Below are 23,029 nucleotides of genomic sequence, written 5' to 3'. Positions count from 1 at the left end.
ACGTATTTTTAAATATTTTCCTTAGTATTTCGTAAATTATCCATCATACCAATATAGTATAAATTTATACGCTTAGAATATAATATCTTTAAATAATTTATTGTTATGGATATTGGATAATATTAATTTTACAATTATATCAAAGACTAAGTATGTTTAAAAATAACTGATTAAAACTCATGGATTTTAATTAATAAATAATGTACCTCTGAGTCATTTAAAATATATGGACCACATATTTCTTTATTTAAGTTTTGCTGTTTTTTTTTTTTTTTTTTAAATGCTTTTAACTATTAATTTATAATGATATTTAAAATTCCTACCAAATAAAAACTTGTTTCAATATAATTATTATAAAATATTTCAAAAGCTCGATAATTTATTCATTTGAAACAAGTATATATTTTTATAGTATAAAATAATTAATAACAAAGGGTACAGTTAAAATCATTTAAATTTTTTACACCATTTAATAATATGTATACGGTTATTATATCTAAATTCTACCATGTTAATAAGACAGATATTAATATTATGTAATCATTTTAATATATTTCTATTGAATGAATGCACCTACCCGATGACTGAAATTGCACTGTATTATATACTTGTATATACCTATACAATCTCAATTATAAATAAATTACTTTGTCGATTAATATTTTTATTATTTTTTTTTTTAAACCTCGTTAAAACCATGAAATAATAATAATAGTAATCGAACAATTTCATCATTAAACTACTAATATTCAGTTTTAGGTTTCTGTTTGCGCGTTATTTATTTATTTTATTTTATTTTTATTAATTATTGAAATTAAACATGCATGACTCGATACACAAACGTTAACTTTAATAAATAGTATGTACTGAAGACGAAATAAATTGGTATAAATAACACAAAATATATATTGTTATTAAATAGTTTACATTTTCATACATAATTTTTATATACAGTATTTCAATAGACATTAATACATTATAAACTAATAATGAATAAAAACGTTAATGCAAATACAAAGCATTAACTTAATATAGAATACTTAAAGTAGAAAATTAAATTAATGATTTTAAATTTAAAAAGTATATAATAAAAAAGTAAATTACTTTGAATATTTCAAGTGATGTACAAGGACGAGAATATTTCTGTTGATTTAAAAATAAAATGTAGTATATTTTTACATTAAGGATATTATTATAATAATAATGATAACAATAATAAATGGTCTATGGCACTTCGTAGTGGCTATCGTGCTAAACGTTATTATATAATATATAAATATATATATATTATTTTCTCAATAAAATTAAGTATATACTTTATATATATATATATTAATAATTTAATACTCCAATTTTTTTTTTTTTTTTTTGATAATCAAAAAGAATTCATTTAATTTATTATCAAAAATACACATCCAGTTGCATTCAAAAAATCAAAACACGAAGTAATTTCGTGAATAATTTTCATATCCAAAATGGCTTTCTGTACTATTTTTATTGTGTTACAATTCGCATTTATAACTGTCGTACCATACACTAACAAGTATACTCTCACTTTTTAGATTAAAATATTCGTCGTTCACGATTTAAAACAAAATAAGGCACGATGTTTTTATTTCGAGTTCGTGATAAGCTAGTCGTGAATAAATCTGTGCTTGGTAACTACGTCGTCAATATAAATTAATAATAGTGCGATTACCCTGTCAAGATAATATTAAAGTATTTAGACAATCATTATGGAACGTTTTCGTATGTGAATGCACATACTGATGCAAGTACAATACTTTTATGCGATACGGTATTCTGATTTAATGACGATTTGTATGAAGGCGAGCACTTTCTTACGTATTATTAGTTATTACAGTAGTCAATTTGAATGCAACCAAAGGTTGGCGAATTGGAACTGTCAAATATAATAGTAGGATTACTTTTTAACTATATAAATATATATAAATTATATTTAATAATGTATTGTATATGTATATACTAAATACATACATAAATCTATTATACTACAATAATTATTTTCCTGTACTCGACAACGAATCGGTTGAGCTTTCATCAGTCTTGGGAGTCGATTGTTGTGAATATGCCTGCGATACAGCTTGAGGTGATGATTCACTGTATACATAATTCACTTTAGGCGACTTGTATGAAACGAAGTTTCCATTGGACACCTCGTTCACACTCAAATGATTTATTTCATTGGGAAGTGTTTCCGTGCCTTGAGTAGACTGTCCTTTTCCGTCTCTCGTGCTATAAAATAGAGCGATTTCTTGTTTTTTATTTGCAGAATTTTCTGGCCACTCAGTACTAGTGTTGACTGCTGCCGTTGTGATTTGTCGTACTTCTGACCCTTGTGGTTGGTTATCGTATGAGTTATCTGATTTCTGTTGGTTTTCGATGGCTGACAAAATGTCTTGAAGTAATCCATTAGAAAGTACCTGATCATGAGCGACGTTTTCGCCACCTCCTTGACCTGGTTGGATTTGCAGCATGTAGTTGCCATTAGATCCTTGTACAGGATACTCTTGTATACCATTTATGTCAACAGATTTAGAACCGACAACGGAGGATCCTTCTAAACCTAACGACTTGACTATATCGTTAACATCCACTCCATCTGGTTGCTGTTGGTAATTATTATTTCCTGACTGTTGTGAGTTATTCTCTGCGTCTCTCTGTTGTGGGTTATTTTTATTTTCTTCAATCTGTTGATTTAAGTCAAATGCTTGTTGTGGAGTTCCATAGTTGTCAACATTTGATAATAAAAGTTGATTTGGCTGAACATAACTGTTAGGTTCTTGATTTGCATTATTCACTGAAACTGTTTGTGTTATATGCTGATAAGATTCAGGAGCTGGTAAAGCGTACGATGTAGATAATCCTTGATTGTATAGACCATTATTTGGTGTATCTTGAGTAACAGGAATGGTATACTGTTGTTGATCTTGTGCAACTATTGGACTATGCTCTATACCTGGGTTACTGTTAGAACTACTGTAACCTGTAGAACTTGATGGAGCAGCATATGCATCATTTCCAGTTGCTGATACTTCTGAAACTGGAGGAGGTATATATGGTTCGCCTTGGAAACTATTATACTGTGTTGATTCTACAAGACCCGGTGGAACTGGCGCCCTATTTTTTACTGGACTTTTTGGCTGAAGATTTGGCCCAGGTATTTGTCTTCCAGATGCTTGTCCGTAGGTTAATCCATACTGAGAGTCTGCAGGCTTTTGTGACGCTAAATCTGGTGGGGGTGTACCACAGCAAATAGCTAAAGGTGTTCCGAAAGTTCCTTCTGGTGGAAGACCATTGTATGAAGACGCTGACGGTGAGGCATATTGTATTTGCAATGAATTATCAATGAAACCTAGAGAAGGAATTCCATATGTGTCCTTAGATGGGGCACCATATGATTCACTTGGTGATGGAGGATTATATGCAGGCTTAGAAGGTGAGCCATAAGACTCCTTGGGTGGCCCAAATGATCCAATTGATGGTAACCCATAAGATTCCTTCGGTGGACCAAATGATCCAGATGATGGTAGACCATATGATTCTTTAGGTGGGCCATACGAATCTTTTGGAGGGGGTCCATATGATCCACTTGGTGGTAGTCCATAAGATCCACTTGGCTTAGATCCATATGAACCTTTGGAAGGTGGTCCGTATGATCCACTTGGAGGAGGTCCGTATGATCCACTTGGAGGTGGTCCATGTGATTCTTTAGGAGGAGAGTTGTATGAAGGTTTAGAAGGAGGTCCATAAGATCACTTGGAGGTGCTCCATATGATCCACTTGGTGGAGGTCCGTACGAATCTTTTGGAGGCGGTCCATATGATCCACTTGGTGGTGGTCCGTATGAATCTTTTGGAGGGGGTCCATATGATCCACTTGGTGGTGGTCCATAAGATCCACTTGGTTTAGATCCATAAGAACCTTTGGGAGGTGGTCCATACGATCCAGTTGGAGGCGGCCCGTATGATCCACTTGGTGGTGGTCCGTGTGATTCTTTTGGAGGTGGGTTGTATGAAGGTTTAGAAGGAGGTCCATAAGATCCACTTGGAGGTGGTCCATATGATCCACTTGGTGGAGGTCCATACGAATCTTTTGGAGGCGGCCCATAAGAACCACTGGGTGGAGGTCCATACGAACCACTAGGTGGAGGTCCATACGAATCTTTTGGAGGTGGTCCATATGATCCACTTGGTGGTGGCCCATATGAATCTTTTGGAGGGGGTCCATATGAATCTTTTGGAGGGGGTCCATATGAATCTTTTGGAGGTGGTCCGTACGAATCTTTTGGAGGTGGTCCATATGATCCACTTGGTGGTGGTCCGTATGAATCTTTTGGAGGGGGTCCATATGATCCACTTGGAGGTGGTCCATGTGATTCTTTAGGTGGCGGGCCATATGAACCACTAGGCGGTGCACCATATGAATCTTTTGGAGGTGGTCCATACGAATCTTTAGGTGGTGCACCATAAGAATCTTTTGGAGGTGGTCCATATGAATCTTTAGGTGGTGGACCATAAGAATCTTTTGGAGGTGGTCCATATGAATCTTTAGGTGGTGGTCCATAAGAATCTTTTGGAGGTGGCCCATAAGAACCACTGGGTGGAGGTCCATATGAGTCAGATGGCTGCTTAGAAGGAGTTGGAGGTCCATAACCGGTATCTGGAATAATTGGTGGTGGTTTATATAAACTCGTCAATGACTGAGCGTGAGAGCTTCCGTGATAAGAATTTCCATCTTTTGGTGGACCATAGTCTAAATTAGATGCCGGTAATACTGGTGGAGGTGAACCTCCATAAGAAGTATCTATGGAATTAATATTATTATTACAACAACCTCCTCCTTGAGGCAGTGGTGGACCATACGCAGTTCCTAAGGACGATTGTTCATAACCATTATTTTTCTGAATATATGGGATTGATATACCCGGAATTGGTTGCCAACCGTGGTAAGAGATATGAGGTGGGGTTGGTGGAGATGGTACACCTGGAGGCCCCTTTGCATAAGATACTGATGGAACACCGTAAGAAGAACTTGGAGGTCCAGATGGTGGACCATACACAGAGTTCGGTATTTGAGGAGCACCATATACTGGTTTTGGTGGTAACCCGTACGAATCTTGTGGTGGTGGTCCATAGTCAGGTTTTAAAGGTTTAAAACTAGGTTTTGGCAGACCGTAGGAGTTCGACGGAAGTCCATAATTAATGTTAGGTGCTTTTAAATCAGATGAAATATAAGCCTGTGGTGGTCCGTATTTAATCTGATGCGCGCCAAATGAAGGAGGTGGTGCACCATATGAATCTGATGGTACGCCGAGACTTGCATCTCTTCTTGTCGGCGACTTCTCTTCATTTGTACCGGAGTTGATTACGGCATTTGTTGTGACTATCAACAATAGACACACAAAACACTTCTAAAACAAAAAAAAACGTTCAAATATTATTTCAAAGCAATGCAAATTATATTTACCTACTAACGTTATATATTTTATTTTTAACATAATTTATTAAATGATAATAATAAAAAAATTATTAAATGAGATGTACAGCAACTGAGTTTATAAGACTTTCCTTTTTGCTCATTAGGCAATAATTCGGGTTAAAATCTATTTACAGTGATGTCAAGATTTACTGCTAACAATGACACACAGCATTAGAAATACATTGTTTCGACAGATGAAGAACAGCATACCGATTACCGACCACAATCAACTGTAGTGCTTAGTAATGATGTGTTGTACAATTCATTCAAACTTTCCCATTCGTTTAAAACGCATTCTAGTATGAACAAACCCATATAATATAATGTGTATAAATGCAAGTATGGCTACAGTAGGATCAAACTTTCATTAGTAATTTCGTTTACAGTTTAGTTTTACTATTTTGTTAAGCGGACAAAAGTGATTTCCTGTAATAGGCATGGCGACTACAAACTAAGTGTAGTGTCTTAATAGCTATAAATATATTATTTTTATAGTTTATGATACACAATTACGAGTGAAACTTAAATTTGAATTATTGCGTAAATAATAGGTTTGCGTAAACGATGAAACCGTTCCAAAGAAAAGTAAACATTGAAAAAAATACATATATGTAATATTTATGTATTTATAATATGCTGAGAACTCGCAAGACAATTCAAATCCCATGCGGTGTCTTCTCATAACGGTGAAAACAATAGTTTTTATTAAAAATTAAATAGGAGTCGGGAGTGTGAGTTAACGCCGAGAGCGTCTTTCATGATTATGGCAGAGGTGTTTTGTAACAAAAGACCAATAATTGGTTAAATTATTAAAAAAAAAGTAAGAAAAAATACCAAAATCAAGTGTATGGTGTTGGTTTAAATTGATTTTTACGTAAATCACGTCAAATCATAAATAGTTAACGCAACGAAAAAGTAATATACACGATACTAATAATATTATAATATGTATTATTATTTTCAAGTAATTTTAAATCATTGTTCATAAAAAATATTTTAAATTAACTTTAGCCGATTATATTTTCATACGAGTTGTTGCGGAATAAGCAATTGGCTAATAATCTTTTTTGAACAACCGATTCATAAAATCACCTTAAATAGTATTCAATAATGTTGGTACACGTTATCATAATGTATTATTTCGAATTCACATGATTTCTAAATCGTTTACACAGTAAATAAGCAAGTCATATACGTTTAACTGATGCCACCAAAATTTGGAGAATTACACACGATACCGTTATATTTGTGTATCTATAAGTACAATGCCATCCTATTAGAAAGTCTTTCTGTTTCTTTTTATTATTATTGATTTATGGACTTCAAAATACAAAATACGTTTTCGGAATCAAATGCCAAAATTGGATTTACCGCATTCGAAAAAAATAACTTATTAAAAGTATATTTATTAAAAAATTGCTTTGTAAAATTTAGTTTTAGATTTTGTAATCGCTTATTATTTTTCTCTTTAATACTACTTTGTGTGCGAGCCAGCTCTCAATAATTTACTAGATTTTTTACTAATAATTGCACTCAATTACTATTGTTCGATAAAATAATTAAAACGTTAAAAACTGTTACGGTTTGTTGAACAAACTAAAACTAAAACTAAAAACTTACAACTTGATTTTTGTAATAATAGAATAACACGAAAATTAAAAAAAAAAATGAATAATTTGATTATAACGCGGACTTTAAGTCAAATAATAATAACTGGATTTCCAATTCATTGCACAATAATAATGCTCCACCACGATAGGACATATTATATGCTTACAGTTGTACACTCTACATTTAGCGACCCGAATCACGTAAACGGCCCCGAGAGTTAACATCGATTGTTCGTTGACGTGGAGAAAAAAATTGATAGAAATAATCAAATAATCACTGAATAATAACCATTGGACAAAATTATTTACGTTTTGACAATAAGGAATCGTTTTTTTTTTTTTTTTATGACAATAAAATGCAACAATAATATTATTATATTATATTATATAAAAGTTAAGTACCTAGGTACCAGAAATTAAACTCCAATGTACATAACGCGGAATATATGTAAAACGTACATTGTACTTTGTTGATTTAATCCTAAAAAATACGACTTATATATAATAAACGGGTGCGATTGAAGTACAGTTTTACATATGTTTACCAAAGTAAATAATTGTGGTTATTTTAAAACGTGGCATGTTATTTGTGTTAAATTATGATAACCAATCATGTCCAAGTCAGTATTAAAATAGTTTATTTCTTTCGTATTATTATGTTATGGACGAGGGTACAATTAATATGTTCTACAAATACGATAATAATAATATCTTCAAAAAATCGTGCGTGTTACAATAATATTGACCTTATTGAAAAACGACAATAATAATAAGTATTTCAATAAGAAATAAGGGAGCAAGAATAATAAATAATAAATAATAAATAAACATTGTGCATTTACTGACAATTGGATGTAATTTGATTGCAATGACAAGAATGCTATAAATAGGTATATCAAAATACTTCACGATTAACGATAATATTATTATAATATAGTTTTTGTATACACTTGTGGCCTTTAACAACTTATTTATTTAATTTCGGATCTTTTACATTTTTCAGTATACTTAAAATCTAAAAGACAAATTTTCAAATGTATAAATGTACTTTACCATTAAAGATATATCCTATGGCAAAAAGTTACAATAACTTATTTATTCTAATGAATATCAATTTATTTTCTTTTATATCGATAGGCAGATTATTATTATTTTTTTATTCAATGTTTATTAATGTATTTAAATTTAAATTTGAACGGGTAGTTTTTAGGTTGTGTAACTTTGTGTTAAAGGATAATGGACTTGGAATATTTAGAAGCTATAATAATTTTAATATAATTGTAATAACTACAAATTTATCGCATGCAATATTACTTCTATTTTAAATTTCGATTGAGACTTTTTTTTTAGTATTATTTAACTATATTAGTATAACATACTATATTATAGTATAATATTATAATATTATTATGCAATAAAATATATAACTGATATCAACTTCAACAAATTTGCCATAGCATAATCCTTAAATAGTGAGCAGTTATAAAATCTAAATAACTGAAAATATTATGTATAATATTAATAATTTCATAAATCAAAATATCAGGGGAGGGGGCAAACCTACTCGTGATTACGAATCACACTTTACATAGATGTACCTACATTTTTCACTGAATTTTTTTTGTATATTTTTCAGTATTACGGCAAACAACACGAATGACCACATTACAATAATATTATTACTATCATTACTATACCGAAGCTAAACCATATATTATAATTTAAATTAGATACTATAATAAATTAGATAGTAATAATGCGTGGGTGTGGGGTAACTTTTTAATCACAAAAATCGTAATTTATATATTGTGTACAAATATTATGCGTTTATGTACATGTACAATATATGAAAACCAATCTTATTCGGTCATGGTTTCTCATTGTGGCAGAAGAGTATACTCGTAAGTAACAATAATGGTATTGTATAACTGCAGTGTCATAATATTATTGTTTATTATTCTAATCACATATCGAATTTTGAAGTATTGCATACTCGCGATCGCCTCCTATCGACATCTATTCGTACAAGTCGAGTCCGTGTACAAAACGCCCGAGAGGACTTATATAAATTATTATATCGACGAAAAGCATCTAAAGCGTCGCTTGAATATCAATAGAGGTTGAATGCAATAAATAATATATTTTCGGTTTGTTATTATTATTATTATTTAAAAAAAAAAAAAAAAAAAAAGAATGAACATAAAAAACACAAGTATGTAACATTGTTCGAAGATGCATGTGAAATGAGAGAAAACGCGACCGTCATAATAGGAATGGAATTTACATATATACACACATACGTGTATAAGTAATTAGAATTGCACGGAGAATGCAAAAATAATTCTTAGCGCATTGTCTTACGACAACTACAGATTTCTATTTGAACGGTCGACTATAGACGTTTGTTATTATTATTTTTTTTGTAATACATATTTTCGAGTCCGTAAACAGCTTCGATTATAGAAAAACAATACGATCGATAAAATATCACGACGACTCATCTGTACAGTGTATAGTTGTAATGCGTGCGGTTCCCATCGCTTTTCCATCGGTCCAAGCGCGTAAAACGAGAGTTATACTATTATTTAAACAACAATCTGTAGTATGATCCGTCGTGTTGGATATTGAATGAAACTGTTAAAAACGCGTGATAATAAATGTTCAATAATATTTTAAGTATCGTTGGGTAACACGCGGTATTACATATTTTAATTATAGGAGTTTAACTCCTAAACTAAGCCATGTTTTATTACTGTGTATATTATCTGTATGGATCGATCGTACAATCAGTTGAACAATAACTTACCTATATAAGGTCTACGGTGAATATCATTCCAGTGCGTTATAATCGTAATTTCTTGAAATAATATCGGTACGATTTTAATTGGGTGATTTTAATGGTTATAACTATATGATTATTAAATTTAATTAATTCTAAAGTTATCGGATTATACATGAATACCATACAAAGATAGGTATTCTACACACATACATACGTATTATATACACGCGTGATCTTTTAGATATTTCAAACGCAACGCGCTAAATAATTAAAAGCACGTTAAACGCAAATGCAATGTAATACACCGATGTATTATTTTCGTTATCTTCTCTCGTTTTCTTCTGAGAGCAATACATTAAAGAAATCAGAGGAAGATATCGTGAAAATCGCGAGTAACGATAGAATTAACAAGAAAGTACCTGGATTATAATACGATGCCTGCATGGATATTCTTTGACGTCAAAGAACAAAAGATTTACAAAACGATATTTTGATAATTGATATTACGAGCAAGATTGTTAATGAATTGTTTACAAATAAAAAAAAAAATACAAATTTAAACCCGAGTTGAAATACATTATACGTATAGGTTTATATTATTACGATACAAACTTAACTACATAAACAACGTTATTATAATTTCTAATAATAGAATATTATGAAAATAAATTTGAATTAGTACGTAATATTCACAAAATCTTAGAAGTGAAAAGAAATACAACGATTATAACCTATCACATACGAGTAAACCGTTCAACCAATATATTATTTAATCGTTACTGTTTTAGTCAGACGTAAAAACTAAAACTCAGTGGCGTGTAGCAAACATACGAGATGTGTCCGATTAACAGATTTTCGAACGTAATACTCCAACATCAGACTTTTATTTTTATAACATTTTTTTTTTTTTTTTTTTGCCACATTTTAGACCTCAAAATAATGACAAATCGTTGCTATTCAGTAATTCTAAACTGTGTCCAAAAGACCCAAGATCGGACAAACGATAATATTATGAATACATAGCAAAAGGTCTACGACAAGCACTATTCTTATGATATAATATAAACCATATTTTTTCAGTCAATTAAAATACAACAATGCATAAGGTTGAGATGATGAACTCGAATCGGTAAGTGAGAGTATCGGTATTTGTATAAGCATAATAAAGACATGTTTTATCATGATTTATTTGTAAAACAAATTTAACGATGACCACGATCGAAACGAAATTTCAGCGTTTGGAAAATATTTCAGTGGAATATCCTTTCACGGGGTTTTTCCATTCCCGAGGTCAGCAAAAGAAAACTGTCACCGTTGCGATTATCGCGGCGGCGGCCGCCTACTCCGTCGAAGTTTGTAAATTGCACGTCCGCTCTCGGGGGATGACCTCTCACGTGTCGTACGTAGACACGTATACACGAATTGCACGTGTACATAAACTAGGTGGGTGCAAATCATTGTATAGAACGTTTGCCATTTACATTACACGAAAAATAATATGTTTTCCCGGAAAATTCGATGACAACGACCGACGACGCGAACACGAGACAGTTCGATTTGTCGGCATTGCGTTGTAAGCGATGGCATCAACAACCAAATACAGTGAGGAGGAGTATAAGTAATGGTGGTTCTGCTACTCGGACTTTCTTCTATAATATATACGATTTTCTTTATTTCAAGTTTTTGAAATGATAGCTAGTAAAATATTACGATTAACACAATATATAGTTTATTAGTATATCTAAATCTACAGATAGTATTCAATTTGTGATTTTTTTTCTGGTTAAGTAATAAACGAGAACATTTTAAATAATTTTAGCTATTTTCTATTAGTAAATGAATAAGAATACCTATAAAGCGTATAAACTAGATATTATATAATATGTCTCCTATTAAAAATCTCCCTTAAAATCCTTCGCCGTGGACATAGCAGGCATTGATAAATAATTTTCACGTCGTAATCATTTTTTATGAATATTCTTGTGTTGTACTTACTTACATTTTCTAAAAAAAAAAGGAAATAATAATCGTCGCGGAAATCGGTGCTGAAACGTTTTTGTACTGCTCCGCGATGATTGATGTGACATGTGTACTGTCAATTATACCGGTATATATGTATATGAATTTATGTATATAATATTTTACTTATGGCAAACGACACTTTTACCGTATTATATATTATCATCGATGGTGCAACAATGTATATATTTACCATGCAAAGTGCCTACGATTGATCGATTGATAATATACGAGTATTATTACCGAGCGAGAGAAACCTTTCTTGATGTGCACCGCAGTGGGTACCCATCTGTATATATTATAATAATACGATACGCCGACGTTGTTGGTAAGAGGCAAGTATATATAGGTAGGTATTATAGTCAGAACGCGATTTGAGGATAATCGCATACCGGGTAATTAATTTTGCCAATTTACGACTATTTACGCGGTACGGTGCTATTACCTGCCTTTTAGGGGGGGGGGATGAGAGGTGTCTTCGCCAAAGTCCATCTGTGCTAATTTGTACGAAACTCGTCGCACATAATATTACAGTCACAGTCTAAAGACTATCACTTACGGTGCACTGTAAATAAAAATCGGCTTTATTCACACAAACGCAAAACGACCTGCAAGTTTAACAATACAAATAATAATATCGTGAGATGACGTTATATTTTATATTCTCCTGTACCAACGATAGATTTTGCTCACAATTTTCTGTTAATGCTCAACTGGGTTCGCGCCGATAATACGAAACTAGAGCGTGTAAGTGCGTACCCCTAGCCACCGTTGTGATACATGTATTATGTATGCATCAATGCACAAGTGTAGATTTCAAATGATTCAGCTCTCCTGAAACCGTGTACAAATTTCGTCGCAAGTCCATTGTTGTTCTCGTCAATGGTCGACATTTTTTATGTTCGCTATATTATAATATATCGTATACTAATTTGTGCGTGTACGATAATACATTTATGGCAACCAGCAGCTAGCCAACATACGCGTAACGTTACACAAACTATTATGTTCGGTGTATTAATGCACGTGCGTAATGATAGACGTTAATGATAAGAAGAGCGTATAATAACTATTATAAACTAGTTAGATAGGTACCGCGCATATATATATCTGTGTAATTACGTTTTTATAATAATTGTATTCATCCATTCATTTTGGCATATCGTTTTGTGCCGCGTACAAAACGTTTCGATTTACAGTCCGTGAACATATGTCTACGGGAAGACGACTAAATTAAAATAATAATAAGAATAATAATAGTGAAATACTGTGTACAGCGCGTTATTCGGTGGTCGAGAGAAATCCGGTATAAGTAACTATACATAAATGTAATAATAATACACGTGAGTATAGTACAATATATACCTATAATAATATATACTAAATGGCTGCGTGTCGTTTACTTTTAATTAATAGAACATATAATAACCCATGTTATTGCATGGGCGACAAATTATACATCAAAATTAAATTAAACAGCATAAATACATAATATGGTTTTACAATGAAAGAAAATACGCGTCATAGGTACCCGCAATGGTTTAAATTCTCACGTAACAAATGACAAATTTAGTATTTATATAACTGGCTATTAAAAACAATTTACTATTAACAACGCGATTACGTGATTGATGGTGTAAAATCGTCGATTGAATGAATCACATTACATTACAGGTGTACTAAACACGCACAGAATTCAAAACTGTCAATTTTCAGTGGTCAAGACGTTTCGTTAACTGCTAAACAATGTTTGACGGTATAATATAAAGTGGCCGTAACCTGCATCACTCTTATTATAATCGGTCCTGTGATATACTGATACGTTAATATCAGTAATATCGTGTAATATGTTATAAAAATGTGATTTCATGTTAAAAATTATATTCAGCATACAGCAATTACCTATTTAACATTGAATCGAATGTGTCAATCACAATTATTATTCTAACTGTATTCTTTGTGAAACCGTCATAAATAATGCGTTTGACTGAATAATTTTATAATACGCTCAAAAACAAATATTTTAGTATCACGAAAAAGTACATGAGTACATATTGTTTGTGGTTTTATATTCATTGCTTCGCTCTGAATATAATGAATTTTCTATGACGTGCATCATTTAAACATTTTTTGTAATATCCTTAAGTTTGTTTATCGAATTTGCAATTTTTGAGGGTAGTAAAAATGTTTTGATTTTTAAATTTAGTGGTAGTTTCTAGTAGCAAATTGAAACTAGTTCCTTTGGGATGGTAAAAAATAAAAGAGTCCAAAAAATTGAGAAAAACAGAATTTTTATGTTGTACAAATATTCAAGAAAACTGTTTTTTTTTTTATTTATTTTGGAAACAAAGTACCAAAGAATCATGAAATTTTTATCAATTATTTAAATTATTAGTCCATACGTCATATGGAATATCTTTCTAAATATATCGACCTTTTTGAGCTATTAATAAACAATTTAAATGATTTTTTTTCTATACATTTTAATAAAAACAATTACGATTGGGTCAATATATAATTAAAAAATCTACATATTAAACAATTTAATACAAGTTTCTTAATAAATCACAATTATTGATATTTCTATAAAATTACGAATAATTTTAAATAATTCTGCGATTAAAAAATATTTATTAAACGTACATCTTTTTATAGCTAAACATTTAAAATATAATATAACATTTCTCATAAATATTTAGTTCACTGAGTAATCAAAAAATCTTATAATATTTATAAAAAAAATTTATTAATATTTTAAATTCACATTTGGATGAAATTAGATACTCAAACAAAGAATATTAAACATTTTGTAAATATTATTCATGAATCATGATAACTTGAAACTTTTAACGTATATTATTATGATTTATGAAGGCAATAAAATGAAATGTTTTCTTAAAAATTAATTCAACCCACCATATTATTAAAAGTAAAATTAATTTAATAACATAACATTATAGATATTCATAAAATATAGACTGACTTAGCTTTGAATCATTTTTCCTATGCAATTATTCATCATTAAATTTAAATTTAACACATTCATTACAATCCTCAACGATGAGATTCACTCGAAATCTACTGTATAAGAGAAAGGTTATCTTCCTTTCTTTTAAGTAGTTGATGATTATGTGTGAATATTTTTCTCAAAAATGTTTAAATAGATATAAACTAAAAACTAACTGTTTAATATACTTGATATACAATTTATAGTATGTTTCCTTAAATCGTTGAAAAAATATGAGTTTCACGAGTTTAAAATATTATCATTGAACATAATAAATAATAGCTCTTACTCTAGGTGTTGATGATTAATTTTTAAACTGGTTATAAGTATTATTATAACATTTAATAGTACCTTTAAGCTAATTTAAAATTTCAATACATTTTTTTTTTTGTATTAAAATTTAGAAACGAACATGAATTTTATTTTTTCATGTTTGCCAAAAATGTGTAATATACGAAGAGGGGGCGGGGGAATACAAATACCCAATCTATGTTTTACAGTATATACATGTAAGAATCCTAATACGAAATTTAAATTGTAACATACGTAAACGTTTACATGTAAATACTCCTAATACTTCTAGATATACGTATCTATAAATTATATATACATGTATAACATAATAAATAATATTATATATGGGCTAGGTATAGGTATATGTATAGTTATACATACATATGCAAAAAATATTTAGATAGATATGTAGTATAAGTTTACCACAATTTAAATAGCGATTAATGGTTTGTAGAACATTGAATAGAAAATCATTTTGCCCACGGTCCATCTGTCGATTATTTATAAAACGAAATCTTTCAAAGTTCAACACAGTTTAAAAGAGTGATTTTTTTTTTTGCAAATAACATTGTATTAATAACACTATTACGGCAGCTTTCTATTCTGCACGATCATTATTCGCCAACCCAGTCCGGTAGTGTGGAGTATAGACGAGACACATTCTGGCAATCCCACACCAGATGATTGGCCCGAAGCCCTGAGGAGACCGAAAATGACGACGTTCGCCCATTAATTATACGTGCGCGCAATAATAACATGATCGATATAATACGCGACGGAAGAACGGGTTTCATTGTACATGTATATACGCACATAGAAGAGTTGTGATTTTTCGACTGGAAAGCCGGAAGAACGTGACCTGACTCAGCTCGTGCGGTAGTATATCCGGCGATGGAATCGCAGAAAACAACCCCCGATTGTTGATTATTTCGTGAATGGCAAATTACGGGAAACGAAATGGAAAACAACCAGACGGTATGGCAACAAAAAATAATAATAATAGAGTATAGAGTAAAAGAAGAAAGAAAACCACTATACTACCCTTATTTTGTATGCTACTCGGCAGCTCCAGCTAATACGACAAGTTTTCCCCCTGATGACGACTGAGGTAACAAAGCGAATGAGTGTGATTGAATATTTTCCAATGAGACACATATTCCCCTCATACCTATTCTGTTATTATCGTTTATAACCATTGTAGTATTGATACAAGTTAGTAGGGAGTGTGTGATTTCTGATTTTAAAACGACAACTTCCTTTAAAAAACCGTCATATTATTTCTTTCAGTGCTTATCAGTTCAAAAAAAAAAAAAATTCAGCATACGATGGAATACAATTTCTGTGATAAAAATATTATGATTTGTAATCATTGCACTAAGTAAGACTTATAAACTACACTTAAATTTAATTTTAATCACCATATTAGAAGTTGTGGGAACGATTTGTGTCATTCATAAATAAAATATTATACAGTAAGATAAGAAAATTATGTAAACTAAAAATATGATTTATTGTTAATAAAATAATATTATATTATATTATAACTTTACGTATTAAAAAATAATGCAATTTAATAATATATTATGTATATAGTATATATAATAAGTATTTGCAACACATGACACAACATATACGTAAACTTTTATAATAATTACTTTTTAATGTAAGCAATTCTAAATATATATAAATGGGGAAAACATCTTAACATAAAATTATATGATCTACTTTTTATTAAAATATGATCAATGTAGTAAGAAGTAAATTTTTGATGAATAATCTATCTCAAATAACAATATTTTTCTGGATTAAAAATTCATAAAACTAATAACAAAATAAACAATGTTTCATATTTTATTATTTTATTTTGATACTTTGGCAACTGAAACTGCTATTCCTATGATTTAGCTCAAAGCCTGAGGCAAAAAAATAATAGTCTCATTTTCTTATAACCCAGATACAAAGGTCCATACGTCCTATTGGTTCATATTGAATGTATTATGTTGCATTAATATATATAAACATTATAAATATAATATATATATAATGTGGTTGCCAAATATTATTTTTCTTGGTTTATGATATCCTTTTAAGTATTAATTTTACTACCAATAACTTTCTTAATAACGCAGCATCAAAGTTTAAGTTCAAAATAATATAGTACTCGTACTGTAAACATAATTTAAATAAATATTTTCTAAATACCTTATTAATATATTGTATCTTAATATTAGTCAAGATAATATATGGTAAAGAGAGATATTTGTTTTGTTATGTCTGGTACAGTCGTAAAACAAATTTAAATTTGTATTAACCATTAAAATCGTTAGAAATAGCCGTAACAAATACATTTTATTATTCCTTTCTAAGTATTGAATATCCATTCGATATATAATAATAATAAAGTTATTATTTAAACAACCTTATCTGATACTATCGTTATTATTTTAATAAGTTGTAATTCAAACATTTGTCAACAAACCAAATTACCTACGATGGTAATAAGTACCATTATAAAAGGATAAGTCACGCTCGAAAGCGGAAATGAGATCTGTGCGATTAAGAAAATATTCCGTTCTAGACACATTACCATTTATCTGATTTAAAATATTGCATTTTTATTACATAGCTTTTCTTGACTTACTAACTACTCACTAAATAGAATTACTAAGAAATGATTCTTAAAAACTGTGTATTTAACATAAATAACATAAATAGCTTAATTAGACCGAATGAACAATACAAATTTTAATAAAAAAAAAAATATATATAATATATATATTATATATGTACTATGAATATAAAACAGTATATAATATTGTATTATTATAATTAATAAGCAAAACTGCAATGATTAATGTATTGATAAAGTGTACATTTCTTTGGATCTAAAAATTTCTATCTCACGGTTATAAACTAAATAAGTGTACGTTGCATGTTACAATATAATGATAGATGTTAAGAAATACATATTTATAGGAATATGAATTATTTTATTATTAATTAGACATTATTTTTTAAAATAGTAAAATACAATGATTTTATTAATTTGGTCTTCTTAGCTGTTAAAATGAACTATATACGTATTCAATAATAAAATAATTTAGAATAGGTAGTGAGTTTATGAATATTAAAAAAAAAAAAAAATTGTAATAATTTAAAATTGTCTTTTATTTCCTAATTTACTTACGAATAGTGACGCGCATGAATTGTCTTTTAAATAATTAAGTCATTAACACTTGGGAAAATTAGGTACTACAGAATCTAAGTACAAACAGTATATAGGAATAAAGAAACGTCAATATTTATACCACTCTTTTAAAGTCTCGTCCCTTCAAATATTTGTAATTTTCAAAAAGATACGACGCAGTCACGGATAATTATTAATTGCCGATAGAGTATCGATTTTGCCTTTTATCCTTCGCTTACGGTCCACTAGTGATCAATTATCTAAATATTAGTAATTTTATTACACGCGCACCGGATAGTTAAAGTGCCAATCGTCATACGCAACTCAAAAATCTTTCAGTGTCCGGCCGCCACGGTTTCCGTGAGTAATAATCGCTGATCGTCTAAAATCGCGTTAAAAAGAATAGCTATACAGATGCGCGCTTACTACGACAATGATGTTTACCTGAGTCAATCGGAAATCCATGGCGTATCCTTTTGAAACGCCGATGGGTGTGTATCGATCACTTGGAACTTTTTCTGGTTACGGACGCTGGACTTTAACGAGCTGTAGGTTGGAGAGCCGAACGAACGATTCGGATCTTTTAAAATCCTTCAATGTTTAATTTAAAAAAAAAAAAAACTCCAATCGAATATCATCCGGATATTCGAAAAACTCGAACGATTAAAAACGCGCGCTCGCACACGTCACGTTGATCTCGCGAGGGAGAAATGGTGTTTTTATTACGCGGCCGTTGGTGCGCGGTCGGTCATCGCGCGATCGGAGACATAATGAACCGGACCCGACGGTCGGGAAGGCTATTTATACGACGGCAGCGGTCGAGACGGTACGGGCCCGCAGAGCGGACCATCCGGTGGCCCGAGTGGGAGGCCGTGTATGCATACACATTGTATTAACGTCATCCGTAATACCGCGTTATACGAACGGCGTATACAGCTGCATACCAGGACCCAGTTCCAAGGCAGTAACCACGCTGTCAGGGGAGTCGATCCGGCTGGACGAAAGAGAAAGTGTGTTTTAGGTGCGCACGTGTGTACGATACGATGCGTTATTATTATTATAATGTGTACAACCGCGAGCACACGCTTGTGCTTACGACCAAGTGTCAGTGTGTTTGTGTGTGAGAAGAAAGCACAGGAGTCCACGGCCTTCAAAGACCTCCCCGGTCGACGGCCGTGAACCGGAGTGTCGGTTTTCAGTGGTACGTCGTCGATCTTCGGTAGTTTTTGGTTTCACGGACATGATTATTACATCGATCGATCGTTTGATAATATTGTCACCGGTGGAACGCCGAAAAATTACGATCAGCCAAAAGCTAAAACGATTTATAGTACTAACGATTTTTTTTGATTTTTTTTTAATTGGTCGAACACACAATATTATGATATCATGATATGGAGTGTTTTTTATTCACGTGCTTGTATCAATTGATGTTCCGATATGAATGTGGTAGTACATAATAAAATATCAAATATTGCCAAAGGTTAATTTAATGATTATAATGTACTATGGAAATAATATTTTCAATTTTTAGACAATGTGTTGATATATTGTGGGAACTACGAGAAAGTACGAAAACATTTTAATCAAAAAAATTAGTGTCATTTACTTGGTAAATGATGGATTACTGGAGTTATTGAATTCTATTCTCGTTTCATTGAATTCCAATCACAGAGTTAAAGTCACTAACCAATAAGTCACTTGATTGTGACTAAACTATGAAATCGACCTTTATATGAATTATATTTTTTATATAATATTTATAATCAATAAGACATGTCAATATAATAAACATTGTTATTAAAAAATATGCATAATTTTGAAAAAAAAAATGATTTCAATTGGTTTTATGGACACTATAATGAGCACTCATAACCTTATAAATCGTACGTTTTAAGATGATATTAACATTTATATGACTAGCTAAAAGTATCTAAATAAATTTTTAGATTTTGTATTTAATTTTCCTCTAAGTTAATAGTACTTAACGTATACTTAAAATTGGTGATTCCTTGACATTTTTAAACACAGTTATAATTTTCTTTGCTTGATTTGTTCACTTTAAAATAATACTGTCTATTGTTCACCTTTTATTGACAAAGTACCTAACTTATATTGGTGCCTCTATCTATATATTTTATACAAATAAGTTAAATCAATTTTGGTTTTAAAATAATCAATAGTGATAACATTGTACAATTTAATAATTATAACTATTTAAAGATAATTCTAATTGTATATTAAATGCTTAAAAAAAAGATTAACATGGAAAATATAAATGAAAATATTGTATGCAAACTCTGGTATCTATGCCGCTACAATAATGTGTTATTTTTTATAGTCACATAAAAATTAAAAGAATATATTGCTTAATTTCAATAATATACCAGTAAAAAAACCATATTAGGAACATCATTCCAACATTTAGTAATAAGTAATAGGTAATAACCAATTATAGTAAGCAAATGTATATATTCAAAACACACAGCTTTATATAATATATTACGTAAATACCTATTTTATAAGATAATTTACAACTAAATTATTACGTTTAAATATTATAATTACGTGTAACAATATTTTGTTTAGATAATTCTTCGTTTAGATAGGTGCAAGTTATACTAATCACAGTATTATTAAATGTATATAGTTATCCACATAGATAATGAAAATGTAGAAGAAACAATTACCAAATTATGACAAAATAAACAATAAATTACATGTCGAACAAAAAAATTTTGAAATAACCCAACCGAACGACTATTAAGCATATCGCTGTAACACTTGCAGTACAAAACTACAAAATATTACACTAAGTACCAAAATTATTAATACCTACGGATTGCAAGGTATAAGTAAAAATAAAATTACTAGAGACTATATTATAATTTATAAACGACGCGTAAATAATTTTTCAAAATAATAATAAAATTAGCAAAGGTAAAAGCAATATAACTAATAAGTCATAGGTACAATATAGTACTGTAAAATATCGACATTAATGCCGTTGTACGAAAAATAATCAATTGTTATTCTGTAAAAACCGTCCACTGTTGTTACACAATAATAACATGACGACACGCTAAATTACATATTACAGTATGTGTTATAAATGGAGCCCCAGGGTGTGAAAAATTTTACAACCATATTTTTTCAACATTTTATTGTCTACGAGTTTTTTTCAGCTATAACACCATAATTTTATCTCGGAACATTATCATGTGTAAGTCATAATTATTTATACCAACGTCTTATACAATATACCAACAGAGTGACAATGAACATAACTTTAACCGATGTCTAAAAAAGTAGTTTTCAATTTTTACGAGTGAACTATAATGTACAATTGTTTGTGTAGAATAATGAACTATTTGAAGGGAAATACTTTAATTTTAATTTTATATTACCTATCATAATGAAATTTATTTGCTTTTTTTCCCAAAAAATAATGACAAATTTAATAATTTATTAGACCTTAATAGCATAACTAACTATAATAAAAAGTATTATCTTTATATTGTATAGAATACATTTTTATATAAATTAAAGTTAAGTAATCAACTAACAATTATCATTGAAAGTGTTAAATTAAATTCTATATTTACTATCTTATACTGTACACCTTATTTTTGTCAATCTAAACATATATGAATATTTTTTATAAATTATAAAAATATAATATATTTTAGATTTATAAATGATAATCCTAGTTTTTTAATGGATATTAAAATTTAATTTTATCAGGAAATATAAATTAATATACAATGAAAATATTTTACTAATCTCTCTCACACCCTTTAAAAAATTATTGATAACAAAACTGAAATAAATAAGGAAAATCACAATTTACCAGTGTGTAATCGAATACGGAATATGAAATAGCAAATAACTATTGCATAGAACTTAAAATCCTGAATTTGCACTAAGGGAAATTAATAGATACAGGATCCTATAAAAATCTATAAATAAAGATATATTAATGTTATTAGTAAAATATTAATTAATTTATTTGAAATTTAAAAATACAAAATAATGTACACTTTTTTATGAATATACAGGTAGAAATATGAGTAGGGTTCAAGCAATCTAAAACGATAGATACCAAAAAATAAAAGTATACAAAAAATAAATTTTATTCATAAACATATTGGCATATATTATGTAAAAAAAAATATTTTCTTTTTAATTACCATAATAATTATTTACAATATATCACTAGACGTATCGCTAGAGTATTACATTATAATATATTTATAATTCCGAATGAACGTTTTTTGCGTCTCGAGTTTAAAAAGTTAAAAATATACTCGTATTTCTTACAGACGTCGGAAAGCCGACTGAGTACACAAAGTATATTGTGATAGTAATGCAATTCGTTCGAACACTATAGATAGGTACCAGCTAAGTGCATAAAACAAAAAATAAAATAAAAGAGTTTGAATATAAATTTAAATTGATACAAATATACATTGGTATAATATTTGAATAAATACATTATACGCCATATTGAAGTAGACTAAATAAGTCACGGATTTGCAGTTACCAAGCATATATTTGCGTTAATACTTTAATAGTTAAAGCAAAGCCATTGTTGGATATAACGATATAACATACTTAGATAAACACAC

At 30.0% G+C, this 23,029-nt stretch overlaps 1 protein-coding gene across 1 annotated transcript; it reads right to left on the bottom strand.

Moving 5' to 3' along the window:
* Positions 1 to 878: 878 nt before the first annotated feature.
* LOC114121846 (uncharacterized) lies at positions 879 to 19,184 on the bottom strand. The gene is given in 3 exon segments (XM_027984329.2): positions 879 to 3,745; positions 3,748 to 5,434; positions 18,846 to 19,184. Coding segments are annotated over 3 exon segments (3,432 nt in total). The 5' UTR covers positions 18,867 to 19,184; the 3' UTR covers positions 879 to 2,021.
* Positions 19,185 to 23,029: the final 3,845 nt, after the last annotated feature.

Source organism: Aphis gossypii, chromosome 2 (genome assembly GCF_020184175.1).
Source record: "Aphis gossypii isolate Hap1 chromosome 2, ASM2018417v2, whole genome shotgun sequence".
NCBI lineage: Eukaryota > Metazoa > Arthropoda > Insecta > Hemiptera > Aphididae > Aphis > Aphis gossypii.
This window is presented reverse-complemented; position numbering and strand designations above follow the sequence as displayed.